This window comes from Kryptolebias marmoratus, linkage group LG1 (genome assembly GCF_001649575.2).
Source record: "Kryptolebias marmoratus isolate JLee-2015 linkage group LG1, ASM164957v2, whole genome shotgun sequence".
Taxonomy (NCBI): Eukaryota; Metazoa; Chordata; class Actinopteri; order Cyprinodontiformes; family Rivulidae; genus Kryptolebias; species Kryptolebias marmoratus.
Window position 1 is genome coordinate 2,626,651 of NC_051430.1, and position 24,376 is coordinate 2,651,026.

At 38.3% G+C, this 24,376-nt stretch overlaps 2 protein-coding genes and 1 long non-coding RNA gene across 6 annotated transcripts in view; 1 reads left to right on the plus strand and 2 right to left on the minus strand.

Annotated features, from left to right (window-relative positions):
• Positions 1-20,559, minus strand: part of rabl6b (RAB, member RAS oncogene family-like 6b) — a 32,299-nt gene extending 11,740 nt beyond the window's left edge. The window contains exons 1-12 of one of the 2 annotated variants that reach the window (XM_025002349.2): positions 20,411-20,559; positions 17,588-17,964; positions 17,358-17,492; positions 13,921-13,968; positions 13,725-13,754; positions 13,306-13,358; positions 12,195-12,283; positions 9,893-10,033; positions 6,611-6,716; positions 5,345-5,448; positions 4,195-4,580; positions 922-1,075 (exon numbers count right to left, since the gene is read on the minus strand). In XM_025002349.2, coding sequence (XP_024858117.1) covers positions 922-1,075; positions 4,195-4,580; positions 5,345-5,448; positions 6,611-6,716; positions 9,893-10,033; positions 12,195-12,283; positions 13,306-13,358; positions 13,725-13,754; positions 13,921-13,968; positions 17,358-17,492; positions 17,588-17,717 — 1,376 coding nt within the window. In that variant the 5' untranslated portion in view covers positions 17,718-17,964; positions 20,411-20,559. The remainder of the gene's footprint in view (positions 1-921; positions 1,076-4,194; positions 4,581-5,344; positions 5,449-6,610; positions 6,717-9,892; positions 10,034-12,194; positions 12,284-13,305; positions 13,359-13,724; positions 13,755-13,920; positions 13,969-17,357; positions 17,493-17,587; positions 17,965-20,410) is intronic. The other variant, XM_025002350.2, reaches the window with a different exon arrangement.
• A 673-nt stretch (positions 20,560-21,232) lies between these two features.
• On the minus strand, positions 21,233-23,209 carry LOC112449826. The gene is made up of 3 exons (XR_003038368.2): positions 23,064-23,209; positions 21,478-21,619; positions 21,233-21,360 (listed from the first exon to the last, which is right to left on the minus strand). It is a non-coding gene; the product is annotated as an uncharacterized LOC112449826 (long non-coding RNA).
• The window catches only part of traf2a (Tnf receptor-associated factor 2a), a 28,775-nt gene continuing 26,676 nt past the window's right edge, over positions 22,278-24,376 (plus strand). For 2 of the 3 annotated variants that reach the window (XR_001809245.3, XM_037978748.1), the window contains exon 1: positions 22,278-22,911. Coding sequence is in view for 2 of the 3 variants with exons in the window: in XM_037978748.1 (XP_037834676.1) it covers positions 22,724-22,911 (188 nt within the window). In the remaining variant the exon portion in view is untranslated. The remainder of the gene's footprint in view (positions 22,912-24,376) is intronic. The other variant, XM_025002351.2, reaches the window with a different exon arrangement.

Below are 24,376 nucleotides of genomic sequence, written 5' to 3' on the forward strand. Positions count from 1 at the left end.
AAGTGAAACTATAGCCGGCCGAAGATAATGGAGTCTGTTGTCATTTGATACTGTTACGTCTAACAGGTACATATATATTGCTGCACTAAAATGCAGCAGATCTCATTTGTGAAAGTTCAGTTAAATGTCACTTCAAAATAAAGCTTGAAAAAGGTAAGAAATGAGATTTTTTTTTCATATTTTTCAGAGAATAACTGACAACGTACGTAATTGGGGTATATTGTGATATATATCGTTATCGTGATATAGAATTTTTTCCATATTGCCCAGCACTAATGGCAACAGTTACTTATATTACTCTGTTGGTCTAAAAGACCCTGACAATGATTGAAGACTATATGAAAGATTCACCAAAACAATTTACAAATTGACAAGAAGGAAAGAGAAAAGAACTTAATTGATTGCTGCAATTCCCAAAACATCTGAAATTTAACATCAACTGTGGATTCATATTAAATACTTGGTTTCTATTAGTTTTGTTTGAAAAAAGCAAACAAACAGAAAAAAAAACACTTTTTACAGTGTTTTACCAGAAGGAAGGGCTGTTGAATGAAGGAATCTGTTGAATGATTGGAAAGAGTGCTGTGATACACAGGTAATGTGACTGCATTAAAAGAAAATGACTATTTTCACTCTTCATATGAGAGAGAGCTGAGCTTAGAAAGGCACAGAGAATGTGAAATAATAGAGGACAGTCTTCATTTTCATTCAGGATCTGCAAGTTAAACTGGAACAAACTCACTGATTCAGACTTCCATCAAAATATTAAATAACAACAAAAACGGGCTGATTCTAAAACTGTTGTTTCCTCTGTGGTTGTGTCTGTTAAAACTGGTACACTTTATCAATCACTAAAGCATATTTCCCTGCTCATGTGAAGCTCATACAAACAGACACTGTTGGACATAAACAACACCTGACCTGTCGCTGTCTGCAGCTGGAGCTGGTGCAGGCTGGGACACCTTCCCCTTCGAGGGCACGCTGTCCTCGAGGAAACCTCTGTCCAGTCGTTCATCTGGTACAAAATCATCCACACTCTGCACTTTAGCAGGGCCCACTGGTGCAGGAGGGTCATCTGAGGAAAACATGGACACAAACTTGAGTTAAAGTCAAGAAAATCCACTGAAACTCCAACCCGTGCTTCCACTGCAACTAAAACTCCAAGAAAACAGAGAAATCACATGACATTCCAGCATCAGCTGGTCTTTTGATCCGTGGAAAAGTGCTGCATTTCTCAACTGCTAAGTCTCAAATCTTGTGACTACTTATTATGACCTTTTAAGTTTCAGTTATGGCCTAAATAATCATTCTTACAAAGCAAAAGTTTGTTTTGGCAAGGGGAGGAAAAAAACTTGTTTAAAACTGTGAGACATTTATGAACAAGACATTTAGACACTAACAGTGCATTTAGAAAAGTAAATCTAATAAAAGTAGAAACAGATCAAAGTGACTGAATTTCTACGTAGATCTTAAAAGGATTTTAGAAAATACATAAAAAATATTAAAGGCCTACAATTCCTTAAAGAAATAAATATCACCTGCTGCTTTCATGCTAAAGTTTTAGATTAAGATAATTATTTTAGCTGTTGGTCAAACCTTGTAAATGCCGTCATGTGTAATATTTTAAGATTTCATGAGATGTGTGACCCTCAGGTGCTACTACCACATCCATCTTTAGCTCATTATCTATAAATTTGACTAAGTTATAGACGTTTCTGTGTTTTCTAAGGGTGATTAAGGTGACATCTCACTGGGCTGTGATTGTTGACAGCTTAAACTTGTGGGTGTGTGGTTTACAGAACTGTATTCTCTGCTGTGCACATTATTTTGTTGCCCACCTCCTCCCATTCATAACCAAAGTTTGATTTATTCTGATGTAGTCCACTTTAAAATGAAAATAGACAGATTCAGATGAGTTTTCACTGATGTGGTTAAACCTGGAGATGTTTAGTGTTCGAGGAGAGCTCCTGCACAGGAATCAAATCACAGCTCTAGTGCTCTTCAGATGGGTGATGATTCAGACTATTTTGAGAAAAAACACGTTTCAAATTCAAGCAACAAGACTGTGCACCTCTGCAACTCAAATGAGAATCCCTACAAACGATGCAAAGCATTCTGGAGACTCCCCTGAATGACGTTCACCAACTAGTCCAAGCCCAGCAGCACTACCTTTAGCTGTGGCAGTCATCTAAACTGGGCTTACCGTCAACTGGTAATGCCAAAGTTTTTCAGCAAAAATATTGTGCAATGAGTAGCATTTGGAGAATTAGGGATTATGCCCAGCTACTACCACACCAAGGTTTACATCAATATCTATGACTGGTTTTGTTTTGCTAAGACCAGTAAACATCTAATCAGGCAGACGTTGTCTTTTTTTGCATCATATTTTGTAAACTGACAAAGATATGCATGTTAAAATTGAAAGCCTCTAAGTTTGTGGGCATTTGCAGTCAGACACTGAAGAAACATGTGACTGAACAAATGCTGGCAACAAAATTATTTTTATTCTTTTTGCCCCCATTTTCTTTCTTGAAGTGTTCCATTTAGAAACCCAACTCTGTAAGAGGAATCAAAGAAAATGGAAAGAAGGATGATCTGACTTGACATTTTAACTCTTCTTCAGCAACCCTGACAGGAAATATTTTTAAAGACAGATCTGATAAATATTCTCTGAACCAGGGTGCTTTAGTTAACTGATTTTAGATGTTTTTATCACAGAAAATGAGAGGGAAATGGCAGATTCACAAAGATAATAGTGATCTCAATCAGACAAACAGGATGTCCGTGTAATACCGATTTGTGAGGTTAACTTTGTGTTACTGCAAGCCTTTATAATTATCTGATTAATATGTTTGCCTTATTTATTTAAAAAGCTGACCTCTAATACACAAGTGATGAGTTGTGTGTCTTATGGCTTTAGCTAAGTTTAAAACTGTATGTTAGATGGAGACTCATTTTCACATTACATTCACACTTATTACAACTTTCTGCAGGGTGGAGCAGTGATTAGCGCTATTGCGTCACGGCAAGAAGATGGCAGGTTCGCCTCCCAGCCTTTTTGTGGAGTTTACATGTTCCCCTTGTGCACACATGGGTTTTCTCCTCCCACAGACCAAAAACATGCATGTTAGGTTAAATTGTCTCTAGGTGATTGGTTGTTTGTCTCTCTGTGTCCCTGCGGTGGACTTGCAACCTGTCCATGGTGTACCTTGCCTCTCGCACGGAGACTCCTGGGGGGACTAGCTCCCCCATAATACGAAAAGGAAAGAGGGAGTAAAAGAAAATAGATGGATGGATCATTTTCTGCACATATAAAAAGTGTTAGAAGAAGCTCTTTGAAGAGACACAAAACAGCTCTTCAGTACTTAGACGCCATTTATCTATTTTTATCTCCAACACCTCAATGTGTCCTGCTATCAGATGTGTATTCAGCTGCTCACAGCTTAGACAGTGATCTTTATTATCACCCACCAACAAAAAGTCTGCTAGGAAAATATCTCATGAACCATTGGAAATGATTTGGGTATACCTTCAAAACTGATTACCTTCTTGGGTTAAGCTGACTCTAGATGGCTACCACTAACCAATGACATTAAAAAATACAAAATTGGTTATAACTCAGTTTTACAGATATTAACCTGAAATGTTTTTGTGTTTGAATCTGAGCCTGATTCCCAACATATTCTGAGTGCTAACATATTCTGAAAGATCTTTGTTTAAAACTTTGCCATTAACTAATTGGAGTCAGCTCTGTCAGTTCAAGTTTTGTAATAATCCTCTGAAGCCTTCACAGAACAGCTGGATTTCTACTGAGATTAAAATTACACACCCTGGATGTTAGTTAGATGTATCAGAGTGCAGAAGCTGAATACAAATGCACACAACACTTTTCAGATTTATTTCTGGAAAAAGATTTTGAAAACCACGTATCATTTTGTTCCACTTCACAACTATACATTACTTTGTGTTGGTCTTTCACACGAAATCCTAGTAACATCCTTTGAAGTTTATAAGGGGTATGAATATCAAAGGAACAAAATAAACTTCTAAAAATGTCCTGATGGGGGGAAAATGACCCCCTCTGGTGGCTTTAGGGGGTATTAAAATATGAGCACCCTGTGTTAAAACTGGAGCTGTTCAGGAATTACAAACTGATTCAGTAAACAGTAAAGGTGATAAAAAGTTGCAACTGACCTGGTGCACCAGCAGGAGCTTCAGCTGCAGGAGATGAGCCAAACCAACGGGACATGAAGCTGCGTTTTTGGGGGGCCGACCCCCCAGATGAAGCTGCGAGCTGTTGGTGTTCGGGTGATTGTGCTGGTGCCTTCAGCTCTGCTGTGGGAGAGGCTGCCCCACCAACCACAGCTGCGGGGGGTGGAGGGGATGGGGCACACACGGATGGTGACTGAGGAAGCGCCTGGGGGGCCATGGGGGGCTGCGGGGTGCTGGGGCTGGAGCTGCCAGTGGAAGCCCCACTGGGAGGGACGATAGGAGACTGGGAACCAGAAGAAGGACTCTGGCCGTTAGCTGGACCAGGAGAAGCAAAGCCCTTACTGCGAGACTCCACGTTCTCCAGGAAACTGCAGAGAACAAGGATAAAAGCTGTTAATAAAATGACTGAGCTGTCTCTGTCTGACAGCAGTTAACACACACACACACACAATAAAGTCATTGTTTGAGGTTTTTTTTTTTTTTTTCTGTGGCTAAAAGAAAAACAACTTCAAAGAACCTAAAAATAAAGTGCTTAGAACTTCTCCCCTGTAGGAGAACAACATATCTGATACACTCTTTCTCAACCGTAGGCTTGTGCGACATGTATGACAATAATTCAACAAACAAAAGCAAAAGAAGAAAAAAGAAACAAAGCAAACTGCATTATGACTGCTATGTTGAATTATTAGAACGTCCTTCAATTCTACCAAAAATTGTTTGCTTTTGAGATATTTATATGGATTATATTTCTTATAGATGATGATCATGTTTGTCTATGTGGATACAGTAAAAAGATAAAGTGCAACAAGTGTGTAGTTTTGGATCATAACATTTTAAAACAGAATTATAGAGGCGTGATGTTATTTAGAACATCCTGTCCATCACCTCAGATTTGGGGATATATTCGGGGATTTCTTTCCCAATACGCAACTGCAAACACATGGTGCATAATTATAAACTACCGCAGCGTTCAAGTCGTGTTGACATTGCATCAATAGCCGGCTACCTGTGTCCCACTCAGTGTTCGGTACAGTGAACAGTCTAAAGTGAGTTAGAGAACATTTCAAACAGAGCTACGAAGTGTTTGCAGCAGAAGCTCTATACTGCAATAAAAAATAATTAAAGACCGTACATCTCATAGTTCTGATCTTCAGTCTCCTGCTGGACAGAGAGCTCCTCCAGGGTGGCGTCCATGTCCAGCTGGTTGGTCTCCAGCTGCCTCAGGAGGGTTTCTCTCTGCGTATGCACACACACACACACACACATATACACGTTATGTCTCTCTATCTTTGCAGGGACTTTCCATTGACTTCCATTCATTTCTACACCCTAACTACAGCCTAACCCTGACCCTTACCCTAACCATTACCAGTACATAGCTAACCCTAAACCAAACCTTAGTCCTAAACCTAACCCCTAACCCAAAAACATCATTTCTCCTCGTGGGGACCAGGCTTTGGTCCCCACGAGGAGCAGTTGGTCCTCACAAGGTAGTATATGTTAGGAAAATTGTCCCTACAATGTATCAAATACTTGGCCACACAAAATTGAAAAACTACAGTCACGGTTTATCTCCCATTGAAAAAAAATATAAGCAGCAATACTTTTATGAACCAGTGTCTATGATCCAGATCACACTAGTTTTTAATCATGCTGTGGCTTTGGCAGCGGTTTAGGCTCTCTGAGTGCCTCAAGTTCGATTTCTTCTTCTTGTTTTATGTTGTAAACACTCCAGAAATACCAGATATCAGCAATAGATAATCCACATTTTACACTATTTAAAATCTTAGTTTTTCTCATGAAAATGAGATGCTCATGACAAAATAAAGAAAGGTTAAAGATGGGTTTGAAATATCTGCCATAACTCTGTGACAATTCAGATAGAAAATTTATTGCTCAAAATTCAAGTGGCAAGACATCCGAGCATCTGAAAAATCAAGTGAGGAGATTAAGAACCCCCGCAAACGTTACGAGACATTCTGGAGACTCCCTCATGAATGCTGCAGTCTCAGTGAGATACTGCGTTACTACACACACAAAGGAGGCTGTAGGCGGTCTCTTGTTCCTTTGGAACATTATTGTAAAATGTGGAAAAATACAAAGATTGTTAAGAAAATGACATTCAGCATTTTAGATTAAAATCCATCTTAATGACCAATTCTGCAGTTCTGTCTGCATTTTCCTCATGGTAGAAATCAAAGGGCCCTCATTGCTGGCACAAAGCCTGTTGACACATGCACTGAACCGAACAATACAACCAGGTTCTGAACCGAACCTGGTTGTATTGTTCCGAGACAGGGGGACCATACAGTTTAGATTTTTTTCATAAACAGTTCTTTCCCTACCGTGTGTCCTGGAATTAACATTTGCTACATAAACAGTGAGAATGAGAACTAACCTGAAGCTGAAGGAAGGGGATGTTGAAGAACCTGTGCAGATACTTCAAACCAAACCCATTCTTCATAGAAGATTCAGCATAGTGGATGTAGGATGATCCCATTGGTCTGTAAATGATAAGGATACTTAAGTTTCAACCTCAGACAGATTGAAAACAAAACTATTATAATACATGAATCTTATAATTATACTGTATATTCACAAACAAAATGTTTACCAATGAAATGATCTCACGTCTCCTAACATTTTCTCTCACAGATTCTCAAACTTTACTGAGAAGCCATAAGAACAACACTTCATGAGCAAACAGGACAGTGACAGTGACTGCAGCTCACTGCTGAGGAAAGAGATTTAAAACTACTGTGATACAGAAAACTGCTGCTTTCACTGTACTGAGCTGTCAGCCATTCGAACACAAAGTTGGACAATTTTTCACTTGGTGCATTAAAAGAAATCAATCACTGGGTGCTAAAAGTCCCAGGCTGAGAACCACACAGATGAGCTGAGAGTGACAGCAATGTAAAGTCTGCAAGATGACACAGAACATTTTTACACTTTCTTTTTTAAAAGTTTTCAAAAAGTAAAAAAAAAAACCTACTCCAAAAACCAACATCCTAACAGTGGAACATGCAGGTCCAACCCTAATTTGTGGACTAAAACTAAACAATTGGCTGAAATGGTTAAAAAAGACAGAACACTCTTTGAATTTACACACAAAAATTAATCCTTGGAATTAAGCAGCCTTCACATTTCGTTAAGAAAATACGACATAAATGCAGGACAGCCTCATGTTTTACACAGAACCTTATCATTTGATGCCAAAAGGCAGACAGTGTTTTTGCCCAAATGTGCACGTATTTCTTTGTCTATCAGCAAAATATCTCATGAACCAGTTGATGAATTTCAATGTGACTCTCAGTAAGGAATCATTGGACACACATCTACACCTGATTAACTTTTGGAGTCAAACCCATTCAACATGGTAGCCACAGCCAACAGACTTTAGAAAACACAACAACAGTTGTAACTTAGTCAATTTTACAGATGCTGAGTGAATATCTGTTGTATTAGTAGCTGAGAGTCATTCCCAACACATACTCTGAATGCTGTAAAAGTACTTTTGTAATCTATAGACTAGAATGACCAAATTTCAATTTGTTTTTTTAAACGTTGGTCGTTGTGTACAGCAGGGTTTCCCTCAGTGTATTTTCCCTCCCCCGTCGCCAGGCTAAACTCCGCTTGTTTATTGTAAAATACATCATTTTTATACACGTTTTTTTTCTATCCGCATCAACTTGATGCGTTGATCACCGCACGAGGGTGTGCACGCCAACAGTGATGCAATCGTGCTGTCCCTGCCCCTGTCACGCGGTCGTCATGCACCTCCCACTTTTTGCAACTTGGCGCGGGGCGCCTGCGTCGCTGGTTCGCCTGTATCAGCATTTCTATGATCCCTCTGTGAAAGATCACAAAGATAATCAAACAGTTCAGAACTCACGGAAGGAGATTACTGCTGCAGCCAATAAAAAGGAGTGGTTATAGAAATATTAGTCCTATGATGGGCGAATCACAACTAAAGCAAATAAATCAATGAAAGTCAAACTGAATGCTTTAGGTTTAAACATCTTCTCTGTATCACAGCCAGAAAATCTGCTCTCTTTTTTTACCGTATTTCCACTGGTTACGTAGCTTACTGCCCCGTCTTTTTGGAGAAAACTGCACCGACATAAGCGCCAAGTATAAACGTCTCCACCGCGTGTTCAGGTCCCCGCGCTGTTCGCAGAGCCCTGCGTTTTTCTAATGAGCTCTGAGGCCGAGCCTCCTTCAGCTACCTGGAGTTAGCTCGTCGTCGGAGCTGCAGCAATAAACATCGATCTAATGGGTTTAACCAAATATGGTTAGTTGAGCTGAAATTCAGCGGGTGGCTTTACAAGACCGAATATGATAAGCATGTTTTGTACTTAGTGAAAATATTAATATGATGCGTGGTAATTTATTCTTGTTTAACAGTAAAATGATGCTATTAAATTCAGCGTTAGATATGTTTCTTTTGTTGTTACATGTAGTGATCCAACATGCAGCCTGTGGCACAAAAAGCACAGTACAGCATCTGTCTGTCTGTCAGAGTTCTCTGTTGTTATTTATTGGCCTTGTCGTTAGACGTGTTGGTGCTTTGTTTGCACTTTTTCATTTGTTATTTAATTTATTTGTAAATGTGACTTAAATTAGGATTCAAATTAAGTGCAAACAATTAGTGTTTTATTTGTATTTTTGTTTAAAAAAGTATTTCAAAAGTGCCTTTTTGTAAAACTGTAGTTGTGTAAATATTTGACACAAATATCTTACAATATCACATAATAAATAGCCATATTTTCAACTTTCATCTTTTTTTTTTACTAAATCACAGTCAGCCGGCGAACGGCCACCTTCCACTGGGCTTAGCCTCTTTTCTGGGGGAAACCCTGTACAGGACAGATTAACAGAACTTATATATGTGATTCATAAAGCTAATGCCATGGCCAGGCACTTTTTCAGAACACCATAACTGTGATACATTTTCTTTGACTTGGTGAAGCTTTCTCAGCCTAGCTTCTTTTTTATTAGAAAGAGGGCTAAGTCAATACCAAAGGGACACTTTTAAGATTAAGAGACATTAGGCCACAAATTCTCCAGGTCTAAAAGAAGACTTTGTCTTTTTGTAAGAGTTCATTTGTAAAACGTTTTTTGGAAACTTTGTTGTTTGTAGTTGTATTACTTTGCATTGATGTTTTTGATCACCACTGCAGACCAAAATGGCCTTAGAGGCAGAATTTTGCTGATGAGAGATTCATTACAGGTGTGAGTACCCCTAATGGTGGTTTCTATTACAAGCACTTGATGCTAAGTGAACTGAAATGTGTTTAGACTCCCTGAAGAAGGCATGTAAGCTGAAAGGACTGGAGTTTTTACTGGTCCAGTGAAGTATGCCTGAAAGAACGAAGGCATTTGACAAGTTTAGGAGGAGAGTGCCTTGGAGTCTCTTGATATTCAAGTTTGTGATTATCCAATCCAAAGACCACCTCAGCTGGACCCACACCGAATCCAGGAAGTGTTCCTACACAGACTTTGTTTGTATAAAACGAGCTTAGTTTAAAAGTGGCATGAAAAGCAGCAGGCGATGAGCACCAACTCAAGGAATGCTAGGCCTTTCATTTATTACAGTTCTATTTGAAGTGGACACGTTTAAGATCAAGCAGCAGTACATTTCATGTGTTTGTTAATAACTCAGGTTACTGATATCTACCTGTTTAATCCAGCAATAAATTCTCTTATGTCATCGGGCAGAATGACGCGATGTTCTCCCATGTCCCTGTGGTTCCCCAGGACACACACTGGCACGTGAGTGGGTACTTTGGGCAGTTCCTTCAGGATGTAGTTAAATGTCCTGTAAATGACAAAAACAGTCCAATAATGGTTTAGGAATGAGAGAAGAAAGTCTATAAGCAGATGAAGAAAATCCATCCATCCATCCATTTTCTTTAACCGCTTCTCCATTCCGGGTCGCGGGTAGCTGGTGCTTATCCCCAGCAGTCACTGTGCGAGAGGCGGGGGACACTCAGGACAGGTCGCAAGTCCATCACAGGGCCACATATAGACGAACGAGACAAACAACCATTCACACTGTCACTCACACCTAGGGACAATTTTAGAGTCATCAATTAACCTAACATGCATGTTTTTGGTCTGTGGGAGGAAACCGGAGTATGAAGAAAATAACTGAAGGCAAACAGGATCAATTTGTTTGTACCCGTAACAGTGCAGCTTTCTGCCCCACTTTGTTGAACAACTTTCCTCTTACATGTCAAATATTGTTAAAAATGTCTTGTTTTGTCTTATCCATAATCCAAACAAACAGAGAGAGATCCGTGGAATTAGGTCAAATAGAGATAAACTGAAACAGCACTGCTTAAAATACATTTTTTGTTTTAGAAATAATTTAAATTATTAGAATAAATAGAGATCAACAGCTGACCAAACAACTCTTTCACCTTCATTTAACAAAACCTAATGGATATGTGTGGAGTATATTTTCTTCTTATTGTCAACGAATCCTCAGTTTTCATCGTAATTTTGGGTAGCCAAAAAAATTTTACAAGGAAATGTGATAACCAACAAAGAGTTACTCTGTTTATTGGAGGAAAGTTTGCTGGCTGGAGAAAGCATCATCTTAAATGAGGGACGGTTGGTCAGAGTCAAGATGGACTAATCAAAATAAATCAACAAAATGGTGTAAACACTGTTTATTCACAATATGTACCCAAGTGTTAATGTAGACTCTGAGATGGAAAAAAAGCTGCTTTAATTCAAAGAACACAGAGACGGGAAGAAAAAAATAATTTTGTGGCTAAACATTACTAGTTACACTCCAGTTTTTATGCCGTGCCTCCAAAATGGGGTACAGATGAAAACATGGAGAACCACTGGTATAATGTGTGAAATAAACAACGCAGAAAGTCACTTTGGTGATTTTTAAACAAAGTCAATAGTGCAAGCAGGTAATATTTTCCTAAACACCAAAGTGTATTTCTAAAGATACGGTACAGAGACCAGTAAAACATCCTAATGCTCAGTGTGACATTTTTCAGTCGAGGAACAAATCAGGAACACTGTTCTTAAAAATATTATGGACATTGCTGGTATCTAAAAACGTCTAATCTATTCCTTTGGGATCTCCCAAACAGTAACAGCAGAATGTGTTCCCAGGATTCTGCTTGTAATCAGTGACTGCTCTGAGTGGGCGGAGCTACCTCCTTTGGCTGGTGACGTAGAAGGAGGCGGGGCCAGCTGTGGCAGACCGTTACAATACGCAGAAGAGGTTTCTGTCATTTACCAGTGAAAATGGAACCAGAAGAAGCAAGTTTTGTTAACAATAGTACTAGTTTAAAAACAAGTATTTTAATGTCTGGAGCGATGCAGTAGGGAACTTGAGCCCCACATTTTGCAAGGGGAACCCCCAGGCTTTATAGTGATGTCACACAGTGTTCTAGGAGTTTCCCATCCAGACAGCTAGAGGCTTTCAGTGTCAGCTGCTGGTGCCGCTCAGACGGTGGGAGACGGCTGGTACCGGTCTGACACGCAGTGCTTCTTCTACTAAAGGTTTGTATTTCGGGTGGTCCTCTTTAGAACGTTAACTACAGTCAGTCTCCAGAGTTTGGGTTGTAATTTTCACTCAGAAGCTAAACTAACCACATCCATCAAACGTTCCTGTCCTTTGGGAAGTTGAAGAATGGCCCAGCTGTTCAGCTGTTGTAGTTTTAAGTAGGTTTATGGTCAATGCACTGAACCATTTCACCCCCCACTATCCGTATTTGTTATTTACCGCTTTGTTGGCATTCCTGCGCTTGGCACATGATGTGTCACACTTCTGAGTGATCATGGAGAATGCAGAAGAAGTCTTTTATGATTAACTCCAAATTAGTGTAATTTTTTTAAAATGCAATACTCAGAAAACAAGCCCCTTTTATGACTTTCTTTTGATTTATGATGGCTTCAAAACCCTTTTCATTCCCCTTTCAAGAGTTGACTGGCAAACAGAGGAGTCTTACCACTGCTTGGTGATATCAAACATCATGATGACTCCATTGCAGTTCTTGTACACATCCAGGAACTCTGCATCCAGAGCTACTTCATCAGACTGCAACACACACATGGGAGGTAGAGTTTATACCTTATTATAGGATATGATCAAACCAGGGTTCCTACACATTTTCCATTTTGAAATTCCAGATTTCTCTTTTGATTTTTCAAAACTATTTTTGGCGTTATAAATATAATTTTCTTGCAAACATTTGTGTAGTGATCCATCAGGTTCAAGTCAATCTGTTAATGATCGTTTAGTAAAACTGTTTCCATTTACAGACAAACAGAAAAAGCTTCATTTGATTCAAATGACTGAAGAGTTGTATTTTGTACATGTAACATATTGTCAATAAAGTCATATAACATGCAAGGAGCTCTTATTGGGAGGAACTTTGGCTTCAGTATTTTATCTGAAGACACATCAACACAGAGGAGCAGAACAGAAACATAAGACGTTCTCATTCCTCAACATAAGATTATCTTAGTTTAAAACTCTGACATGAAAAGTGGCTGGTGATATTAATTTCTTCAAGGAATGTAAAGCCTTTAATGTATTAAAAGTTGCCAAATATAGGATACAAAATTATGAGAATGTCACACATCTGGGTAACTTCTAAAATATGATAAAAAGGTCTCTCAGGTACATAAATACCTATGGATAATAAATCGTTTTAGTGACCTTTATTTTCACTATCACTTGTTTTTTATGTAAAAACCAGATTTCTTCTACAATGAAAATTAATTTATTTTTATTGGTTTTTAAAAATACATCTAGGGAGGATAAACAACTTTCTGTCACTGCAGAAATGTACGATACTTTTTGTCTTGAAATACAACTCAGTGTTTTTTTACCTACCTAAAATATTAGCTATGAAATAATAATATAAATAAAACAATGCATTATTTTGTCTGTTTTTCTATATATAATAAATGTGGAAGAAGTTTTTTTTTTGTTTAATCTAGATTTTTATTTTGTAGAAAATACAATCGATAAAAAGGTCTGGAAACAAACATTTGTTTTTTTTATTTTTCTTATGTTAGCTAAGCCTGAACACATGACAGCTCTGTGATAATCACCTCTTGTGGTTCATTCTCCAGTTTCAAGTTGTCTCCACGCCGCTTTCCTTTACCTGAAATATCAGAAGGTCCACAAGTTTGAGGCTTTTGAAAACCAAACTGGACAGAAAGCTTACAGTAGTTTACAGACACCTAACAGGTTGGACGACTTGCTTTATTATGTGTAAAGCAAACACAGCAGTTAAACTACTTTTCTTAAAGAAAAGCATTTTGCAAACACTGCCTTAATAGACAATGGCTTACACAGTGCATATGCTCAGAAAAACAACAACAACACATCAGGTAAAGTCTGACAGTAGCCACACAGCAGCTCTGGGAACAGCCAAACCTTGGCAGTATTGACTTTCAGATAATAGTAGATTGAGGTGGGGCACATCACGGCACACAAAAGAGTTTCTATACACTACTGTTGCGCTCACCTACACCTTCAGGAAGAGGGTATTTTTGGCCTGAGATGAGTGTAAGAAACACAACATGAACACTGAGGACAGATCACAAACAAGCACACACAACACTTCTCTTTGATGTCATGAAAAACTGCAGCAGGAATACAAGAAAAAAAAAGTGAAGTCAGCCTGAACAGAAACGTCTGACATGACGAGGGTCCACACTCACCTTTGTCCACCACGTCCCACACTTCTACCTTCACCACGTCATCAGTAGCTGAGACAAACACAAAGAGTGGATTTATTATTGCTGCTTTGGAGCAAAAAGAAAACATTCAGAGTAAGCTAATTATTAGGTAACTAGTATGGATCTAGTATCTAAAACATTACATAGCAGTGGTAAATAAAATCTTTCTTTAGTAAAGGGAATTACTGACACAAGTGTAAGACATCTATGAGGGCTGGGCAACTGGACAAATATATCAACCATCAGCCACTGAACTTTATTGACAATTGTTTTTAATTTTATAGCAGCTCAATGTGTCGTCAGACATTACTTTCTTTTTATTTCTTAGAAAAGGTTTGTTATTTAAATGAGAAGCAATCCTTCAGTAAATTTTATTTTATCAAAAAAAAATGGCAAATGACAAGTGAAAGAGTAAAAATTATATTAAGAGTGATATCTGGTTAAGATGTAACAATAAAATAGCCCACAATTGTCATAAACACCAGATAAAATGAAGCTGCTCTGAGCTGCAGAGCATCAACTGGTGGATTTAATAAGCATCGTGCTCCAGGACTGCACTTCCAGGCATAAAGCCCAGACTGCTGCAAGCTAATAAACACAGACTACCCTACTAATTAAACAAATCTATTTGCTCTACTTAAACAGTTAAAACCAGATGTTTATGTCCACTGCATAAAAAGACAACCATTTTTTTCCTCATTGTCTGACATTAAATGAGACCTTTCCTGTTTTAGTCAGGTAAGATCCCTAAAATAATTTATATTTGTTAAATGCCCAGGGAAAGAAACTTTGATTACTTTCTTCAAAGTTACAAGTTTTCACACATTTTCTCAGTATGTGGTAACGTTTCCAGTGAACTGCCTGACTTGGGTCAAACATTTTGGGTTTTCCTCCACAGCTTGCTGAGACTTTGTTCCATTCCTCCTGACAGAACTGGTGGAAATGAGTCAGGTTTGTAGGCCGCCTTGCTCAAACATGGTTTTCAGGCCTTGTGATGTCCACTCCATTTTGGCGGCATGCTTTGGGTCATTGTTCATTTGAAGACCCATTTGCATGCAAACTTTAACCTCCCCACTGATTTCTCGAGATGTTGTTTCAATATTTCCACATAATGTCATCTACTTTGTGACATGCACCTGGCCCTCCTGCAACAAACCACCCCCACAGCATGATGCTGCCACCACCATACTACACAATTGCAATAGTGCAAGCTTGCCTCTTTTCCCTATAAATGTAACAATGATCATTATGGCCAAACAGTTCAATTTTAGTTTAATCAGATCACAGGACACATCTCCAAATATTAAGCTCTTTGTTCCTGTGTATATTTGCAAACCATAAACGGGCTTTTTAATGTTGCTTTAGGAGTAACAACTTCTTCCTCACCGAGTGGCTTCTCAGCTCATGTCAGCACTGAACTCGTTTCAGTGTGGATAATGACACTCTCTACCAGCTTCAGCAGCATCTTCACAAGGTGTTTTGCTTTTGTTTTGGGGCTGATATGCACATTTTGCACCAGAACACAGAATCCATCTCCATTTTCAGTAGTATGACTGCAGGACATTCCCACAGTGTTTATACTCGCATATAATGGTTTGAACAGATGGACACGATACCTTCAGGCTTTTGGAAATTGTATCCAAGGACGAACCAGAGCTGTGGAGGACAACAACTGACTGATCTCTTTTGACTGTCTCATCATGTCCAGTGAAGAAGAAGTTTGTTTGAGGTGTGCCTCCATTTAACTCAAATGTCAAATAAACAATCAAAAGCTGCCAAAGCCTTGACATCATCTGAGCTTTCCTAAGTTGTTTAAACACATAAAAATAAACTTGTGAGACACTGAAGAAATTAAAACAAATTTTCATTTCTCTTATTATCTGAACATTTAACAAATAGAAATACTTTTAGGAAATTCTAACAGACCTACAACAGGAATGATTTGTCTGATTTAATGCCAGACAGTGAGAAAAAAATGGTATGTAAGTGTTGGGGATGTGTATTTTAGGAAAAAACACTGTTCAAATTCTTTAGAATTTTAATTTAGTGTTTTTTCAAAATCTAAACTCTGCTGACATAGCAACATTGCATATATCAAATACTCAATCAGGGCTTTTAATGGCATTTTCACAGCTGTATAACAGTTTTCCCAAATAATGAAGCCATGACTTGGTAACCAAACTAACAGCTGTCTGTGGTGTCACGACCTTTCCTTTGTGCTTTCACAGCTCTACGACACACAGAGGAAAATATGTTCAGCCCACAACTGATATTAGAAAAGATTTTTATATTTCTTGTCACAGGTTTTAAGCAACTTTTTGGTTTAGAAATAAAGTAATCCCCGATCAGTGACTTCATATTGTTTCAGCCTAAGGTTCTTCCACAGCCATACAGAGGCCCAGTCCCAATTCTCACACTCCACCCTACGCCCCTCTATGAAGTGTGTACTCAGTCAAAGTGCACAGAAGGGTTCGTGTGCGCAGGTTACAGGCATGCAGACATTGGAGAATTGGGACAGTATTAGGTTACGTCATTGACTTACACCTCTGTGTCGTAATTGCGACATCCGACATGGCGGACCGGTCGCTGTTTTGGCATTTTAAGTTGCCAGTATGATTTTAAAAGTACAGTTTAGGTATTTTTGCTTTCCAAAGTCATTGCAGGAGATATTTGGCTGTTCAAATGTGTTTTGTTCTGACTTGTTGAATACGGAGCAAAGTTTGATAGTATTCACACCTGTACAGCAGAGTGAAACAAGAATTATTTCAATACTTTACATTTGAAAACTGCTTTTTTTGTAACAGAGGCAGCTCGCTCTGTCACCACTGCCATATTCAAAAGCTTTTCATTGTCAATAAAGATAATGAAAAAAAAAACAATCAAAACGTCACATGCAGCGATGAATTGTGGGTAAATACTTCGCCGAAGTCCGCCTGGATGCAGGCTTAGCCGAAGGCCGTACACAAAGGGGGCGGGGCTAAAGAGCACTTCGGAGAATTGGGACACACTACGCACTCAAACCCTTCAACATGAACACACATTTGAAGGAGACAAGGGTGGAACGAGGGTGGAAGTGTGAGGATTGGGACGGGGTCAAAGAATGGAGAATGCCTGGTTCCATCCTTTCCCTTTCCCATATAAAAAAGAAAAAGCTTAAAACACATCTGAGCAAACACATTGTCAATCATCGTTTGCTGGACTGATGGTGGCTGACTGAAATAATTTGACCTATCGCCCAACCCTAACATCTACTCTAAGAGTCAGAAAGCTGAAAGTAAACTTTAATGTCTCTATTTTTACCTTGATATGGAGCAACTGGAATAAATCAGCAGGCACAAACAGCACATGTTTAATTTTTACCAAAACAGAACCACAACTGAGGCAGTGTTAAGAAGGTAGAACAAGTTGACAGGACTTACTTTTGTAATTCCAATGAATACTTGTAACTTGGATTTCTTGAGTGGGTATGTACTCCTCCACAAACTTCTTCCCCTGCAATCGATACCATAAAGTACTCTTTCCAGTATTTCTGTCTCCCCGGATGACTATTTTCACTGGAGTGAGAAAGACATTAAAGCCATCATGACAAAGATTCAGGGAAGAAGACATAGGATGCTTGGAAAAAGCTTATTTCACATATATCTCTTACTGTTATATTGGACCCCCTTGGCGAAGCGCCTCTGCAAGCTTTGGTTCATGGACTGCAGTCCAGCAGGGATAGTTTTCTCCCTGAGCTGCCCCGGCTCGGATCCTACCAGCTTCTTCAGTGCAGAAAACATTCTGAGGCTTCACAAGCTGATGCAGCTCCAAGATCAAGACTCCACCTGACAACTTCTCAAGTGAAAATGAAAACAATATCGTAGCAGCGTTCCCTGATGGAAAAGAAAACTAGGGCTCCATTGTTTGAAGCAAATATAAGGCCAAATTATTTATAATATTGACAGTTTAAATTTTCTTAAAAGTGACTAGATGCTATTTCTTGCCAGTTAGTAGTTGGGATAGCTACCATCTTGTCAACAGCATCGCCTGGAAAACAAAAACAAAGACAAGTAGTTATCCTTTATGCCCTTCTGACATAAAAAAAAAAAAAAAAAACTGTCTTGTTATACACAACATTGTACACCAACACTAAAGATTATATATATTTTTTGGTAGTTACAAAACAAATGTTATACACATTTGATATTTAGGTGATTTGAAAAGAAATCCAGTTTAATCCACAGTCTGTGTGAAAAAGGTTTGCAAAGTTACAGTTTACACCAAAAAAAGTGTCTCATTGTCGTTTTTATAACACTTTCAAAATAAACATAAATTTTATATTGAGCACATTGTTTTGCCTGTCATAACATTTATGGAGTGTATTTGTATCAAATTTGTCACAAGCTTTCTGAGAACGTTTGGATCGCTCATAGCAATCGTACAAACCAATATCTTTATTCAAATCAACATTTGACAAATTGATTTATTTTGTTTCCCAGCACCAATGACTTTATGACAATTAGAGAAAACATCCTAGGAGAAGCAGGTAAAGAAAATGTTTGGATCCTTTACTGTACTGTTGAAAACAGTGGATTATTTTTATTTGTGCTAAAATAACATTTGATGCCAGAATAGGTGGATCAAGTAAGTATTATTTCCACAATAAAGACATAAAAAGATCACAAAATAAATACAGCTAAAACTGTTTGTTTCCATCCACTGAATAAAAGGACACATACCCATTGTTTCTCACTGTCTGATAATAAATCAGACTAAACCGTTCCTGTTTTAGGTCAGTTAGGATTCCCAAAATTATTTTTATTTGCTAAATGCCTGAATATTGAAAGATACTTTTTTCACATAACTTTTTGTGCTTTCTTCAAAGTCACAGGTTCACATACACTATGCTTTTAAACAACTTGGGAGAGCCCAGATGATGATGTCATGGCTTTGGAAGCTTTTGATTGGTTCATTGACAATGTGCCGGTGAAGATTCTCATTCATCCAGGACGTGGTAAATCCAAAAAAAGTTTTAAAACAAAAACAACTGGACTTTACTCTGTAGCTTAAGATGTTTCTCTTCTCATCTGAGGAACTTTCTCAGTTCAATAGGACAACAAAGTCTGTATTTGGAGTGGACATCACAAAGCCCTGATCTCAATTGTAGTTAGATCTGAAAAGGCGTGTGAGAGCGAGGCGGCCTACAAACCTGACTCGGTTCCACCAGTTCTTTCAGGAGGAATGGAACAAAATTCCAGCACATTATTGTGAGAAGCAAACCCAAAACATTTGACCCAAGTCATACAGTTTAAAGGCAATGATGAAAAATACTAATAAAATCTGTAAACTTGTGACTGGCGAAAGTCACAAAAAATGATCTAAAAACATTTCTCACTCACTTTTTAGGCATTTAGCAAACAGAAATAATTTTGACTGATGTAAAACAGGAAAGGTTTAGTCTGAGTTAATGTCAGACAGTGCCTTTTTTATATATAAAGTGTTTGCAAAAATCTGGTTTCAAGTGTTTATATTGTAAATATGTTTTTGCTGTTTGATGGTTCCATTTTTCCTTCAAACTGTAAAGGTCTAGATTAACAAAACCTGCTAAGATTCTTACATTAAGCCATTTTTCCTTTGTTTTGACACATCACCTTCAGGGACAAAATGTTCACTTGCTGCCCATTATATCCCACAGACAGGTGTCACTGTAATGAAATAATCCATTCATTTCCCCCCAATTTCATCAGCTGATTTTAAATTTTCTGGAAATAGCTTTCACAATTAGAAACACACATATGGATTCGCTTCAAATCGATGACTTTCTGTTTTGTTTAGTTTTTTTTTACATCCCAAATCTGATGTTTACTGAAACAAAGAGAGGCTGAAGCAGGAGCGACGTGATGATGTGGTCAGCTGACTCTCTTCACGGAGGTTCCTTTGACTTATAATCATTACGATGAATAAACTACAGGGAAAACATCAGATCCACTTTAATAACTCAGAAACTTACCAGCTGTGTTACAGCTCGTACCCATATCCAAGCTAAACCCTGAAGGAAAGTGCCACATTTGTCCAGGAAACGTTTCCTTCATTCACGTGACTTGGTTAAGAAGACACCAATTCAATTTAAAGTATTTCTGAGCAATGTTGAGGTTAATTGTGTTTTTTGAGACAAAATAATCATTTGTCATTTGGCTAGCATTAGCTGCCCTTACTATTCGCCCAGTTTATTTATTTTTTTGGAGTAAAGTGCTGATAAATATAGACATTGAATAATATACACGGTGTATTAAGCTCAGTGCAGGCTTTAAAGAATGATGAGGCAGTCAGAGTTACTAATGTTACTCCAGCTAACAGAGGTAACGTTATCCCCCGGCTCAGTTGGAGCTAGCTTTCCAGCCGCTGTTAGCTTAGCATTTGTCACTCAGTGCTCAATAACATCCCACAGCCCCGGGCAGCAATGAGCTCCGCAGCTTCAGCTTCAAATACTCACGTTTTTCTAAGACGAGAAGCTGCAGCCCCGACATCTTTTTTCTCAAAACATCTGTCTCGCAGCCATCCCGACAAACAAACAGCCACATTCCTTCGCAAAGACAGCCGCTACGCCGACCAGACGTCAAGCGGAACAAACATTAATATAGCTTCCGGTAAATCCTTCAAAATAAAACTCATGTTCACAGCGAAACAAATGTCTGTTTCTTTCTGTGTAAATGATGTAAATACGTATCTGATTAAAATAGTAAACAGCAGCAAATTGTTTGACAGTCGACAAAATGGGCGTGCCCAATTGAATTGTTTTAAATAGTAGTGATGAAATGTAAAATTACTGACCATTGACTTGATATTAAAAACAGAGGAAACTAAATATTTGCAGAAAATGAAGTGTGAATGCTGAGTGCTGAATGACTGCTAAAAATTTGTTGAAGGTGAAACTGAATCGTTAAAACAGAAGCAAAAATTAGCTAAAGATTTCACTACACAACTGAATTTAAAAGCTTGCATTAGCAAAACCACAGCGAAAAGCTAAAAGTAGCAAAAAATGGAGCTAAAGCCAACAGTAGATACGGTACAAACTAAAATGAGCAAAACTGTATTTTTTTTTTTAAGAAAAATGTAGTTGTGTAGCTTTTAAATACCCTACTAGAATAGAATAGAATAAAACAGAATAGAATAGAAATATACGTCATTAATCCCCTGATGGCAATTGGTTTGTCACAGTAGCCAACAAGTTCAAAAATTTGAAGTTCATTATAACAACCAAAATGTCAACCAGTAACCGATGTGAACAAATTAAGACAGTGGTAGTGCAAAGATTGCAGGGTACACTTCATTTACATGTTTACAGTATACTGTACATAATAACATTTTTCAAATAAATATGTAGAAAACTCCATTGAACCCAAAAATAAAGAAATTCTTGCGTTACAGCAGCTTGTGAACTGCCTGAAAACACAAAGACAAAAATTATAACAAAATGAAGCTGAAACTGAAGATCAAACAAATGATATTTTTAAAATGAAGGCAGAATTAAACAATGTGATGGCTCAGAGTGGTCCGTACCACAGCAGAGCTGTTTCAGTCTGTTAGAAAAGCTGCTCGGTGGTTCTTCAGAGAATGATGCAGAAGATGCTCCTGATTGTCTAGGATGGACAACAATTTGTCCAGTGTCCTCTTCTCCATCCCAAAAGTTTCCTTTTTGCAGCTGATAATGGATAATATAAATAATTATTTGTAATGCAATGTGAGTGTGGCATCATAAAATACTGTATGTATCAGAGACATAGGTGCTGCTCAGTGCAGTAGGTGGAGCTGATCTTAGTGATACAAGCGCTCAATGAAAACTAATTATTTTTGGATTGAACCAAATATGTCCGAAAAGTAAAAGTTTTGTAATCGCACTTAAGTAAATCATGGTATTTCGCTACAGTTTGTTTAAAAGAAAAAAATCAAAGACGAAAAAATAATGTGAATTTAAACACGGTTCTCCAGCATGTAATACTGTTAGTGTTAGTGCTGCCTCTGCCTGTCTTTATATAGAAACAAGTACATTTCTGTGTTTGCCCCTTGATTTTGTCGCATGATTACAATAATGAATAGAGATATGTTTTTCTGAGATTGATAGAAATACTAAAATATATTTAATATATTTAGAAAGAACAAAAAAACTTCTAAAAAAATGGAAAATGTTTGTGCAACTGGGGACTGAAGCTAGGCTGGGGTTGAATTTAAGGGGTACAACATTTATTATTATATGATTTGTTCCTCGTTTGTTACTACCCCTCCAACTTTGAAGAAGACCCTTTCATAAGGCACCTGCTCTCAGAAAACCCAGGATTGTGCTGTTTCAGTCCGATAACTCGATCTGAGTTCAAACCTGCAAGACAGATACGCGTGTGACGTCACGAAGCTTCAGCGTCACATGGTTTTTCGCCAGGTGAAACGAGGCATCGAAACATCTCGCCGCGATACTTCTGCTCATAGACACAAATGTCTATGCTTCTTCTGCTTTGAGAGATTGATACTGTGTCGAGCCGTGTTTTCGAGCAGAACATCTCTGTTGGCAACACTGCTCACATGATGCTCCATTCCTCAGCTCCCACCGCCGTCACGAACACGCATGGTTTGTTCTTATGAGATCAAATCCTTTTGGGTCCGTAACATAAGCAGGTATAGAACGCTTTAATAAATTTGTCCAGGAGCAATATGAGTCATTGCTGGCGGTTATTTCGAAAACTACGCCAGGTGGTGTTTGTTTTCTTGAACACACCCCGCTGAGCCCCCCGATATATATTGTTCAGGGGGAATAATGGCTGCACAAGAGCCGTCTCCACCATCCTCCCTGGAAGGGAACAAACCGGGCTTCCCAAAGAAAATTTTGGCCAACAACCTTGAGGACAAGCATTTGTGCAACTCGTGTCAGAAAATCCTGCGAAGGCCCCTGCAAGCACAGTGTGGTCACCGCTTTTGTTCCTTCTGTTTCAACAAAATTGTGAGGTGAGTGTCGTCGCTGCTAGCTAGCTGCACACTTACCAGACTTCATTCACATCTTTTACAATTTAACGCTGCCCTGCATATAGACACATGCAACGCAACGTACTACTAAAATATGACACGGTAGGTAGATTAAACAAAAAGATGTGACGTACGGGTAATTCACCAACACCCCTTAAGCAAACAGAAGCTGGACAGGAGGGATGAGCTTGTTGTGTGTCCTCGTATTCCTGTTAACCTCTGATGAGGCTCCCAAACAGGCGGTGTCAATTTTGAAAAGTAAAACCTTACACTGTCACATATTTAGGCATATTTAAGTTGGGTTGCATTCCGAACATGCTACAAGGTCCGAATTTGTTAGGCTGCAAACATATTTCCCTATATCTGTTAAAAACAACAAATCAGTATTAAATATGACAGTTTCTGAACGGAGTTTGGGATGTGCGTCTTGTATTGTGTTTAGGCAACAGTCTGTTTAGTTCACGCTTTCTTTCTTTTTATTCGTAAAGGAAGAGAACACAGCAGTAATCTAAATAAACATTTATTTTTACAGTAATAATAGAAAGCAAACACTATTTTTTGGGGTTAAGAAAGGGAGAGGATGCTTCGTGGTGAGATCACCGATGTTCGTATATTGAAGTGCGCATGCGCGATGAAAACACACTTTCTCCATCCTTTGTTTTAGTTGTATTTTTTTATTCGTACAACCAGACTTGCAGTCAGTCTGTGTTTATGAAAACACATTTAATGGCGTACAGTTCCTCTGAAATCTTTTCTGTCTTAAGACTCAAGTTCAGACATTTACAACGAGTTGCAAAAGTATTCAACCCTCCATCTCCAACAAACAAGACATAAGACCAAAAAAATGCATACATAACTAAGTCTAACCCCACAAAAAAGAAGTACTTTGAAGAAGGTTTTTTTGGGGCATCTTGCATTTGCCTGTATTTGTAATTGATATAAAGATTACTTTATAGACTGCTTTCAAAACTTACTGAACTCAAAGTAGACAAATTATATTTTCTGTAAAAAGGAGGTGTGACTGCTGAAATGTGCTGAAGAAGCTTAAACTGAGGTATTGAAGCCAAAAGAACCAGAATGCTAACTAAAAGCAGCAAAAGGTTAGCTGAAAGCTAAAAGTAGCAAAAGGCTAGTTAAAAGCTAATAGTATAAGAACAAAAGCTTAAAGCCAATTGTAAGAAGACAGCAGAATAATGCTAGTTTAAAGCAGCAAAAGCTTAACTGAAACCTAAAAGCAGCACAAGGAGACAAAAATAGAGCAAGTATGCTGAAGCAGATTTCAAGAGAACAATGTTTATGAATATGCTGGTGTAGATTCTCATTCATCCAGGCCATGGTAAATTCAAAAAAGTTAAAAAACAAAAACAACTGGACTTCTATTCTGTAGCTGAAGACGTTTCGCTTCTCATCCGAGGAGCTTTCTCAATTCAGAAATAGAGAGTGTGGA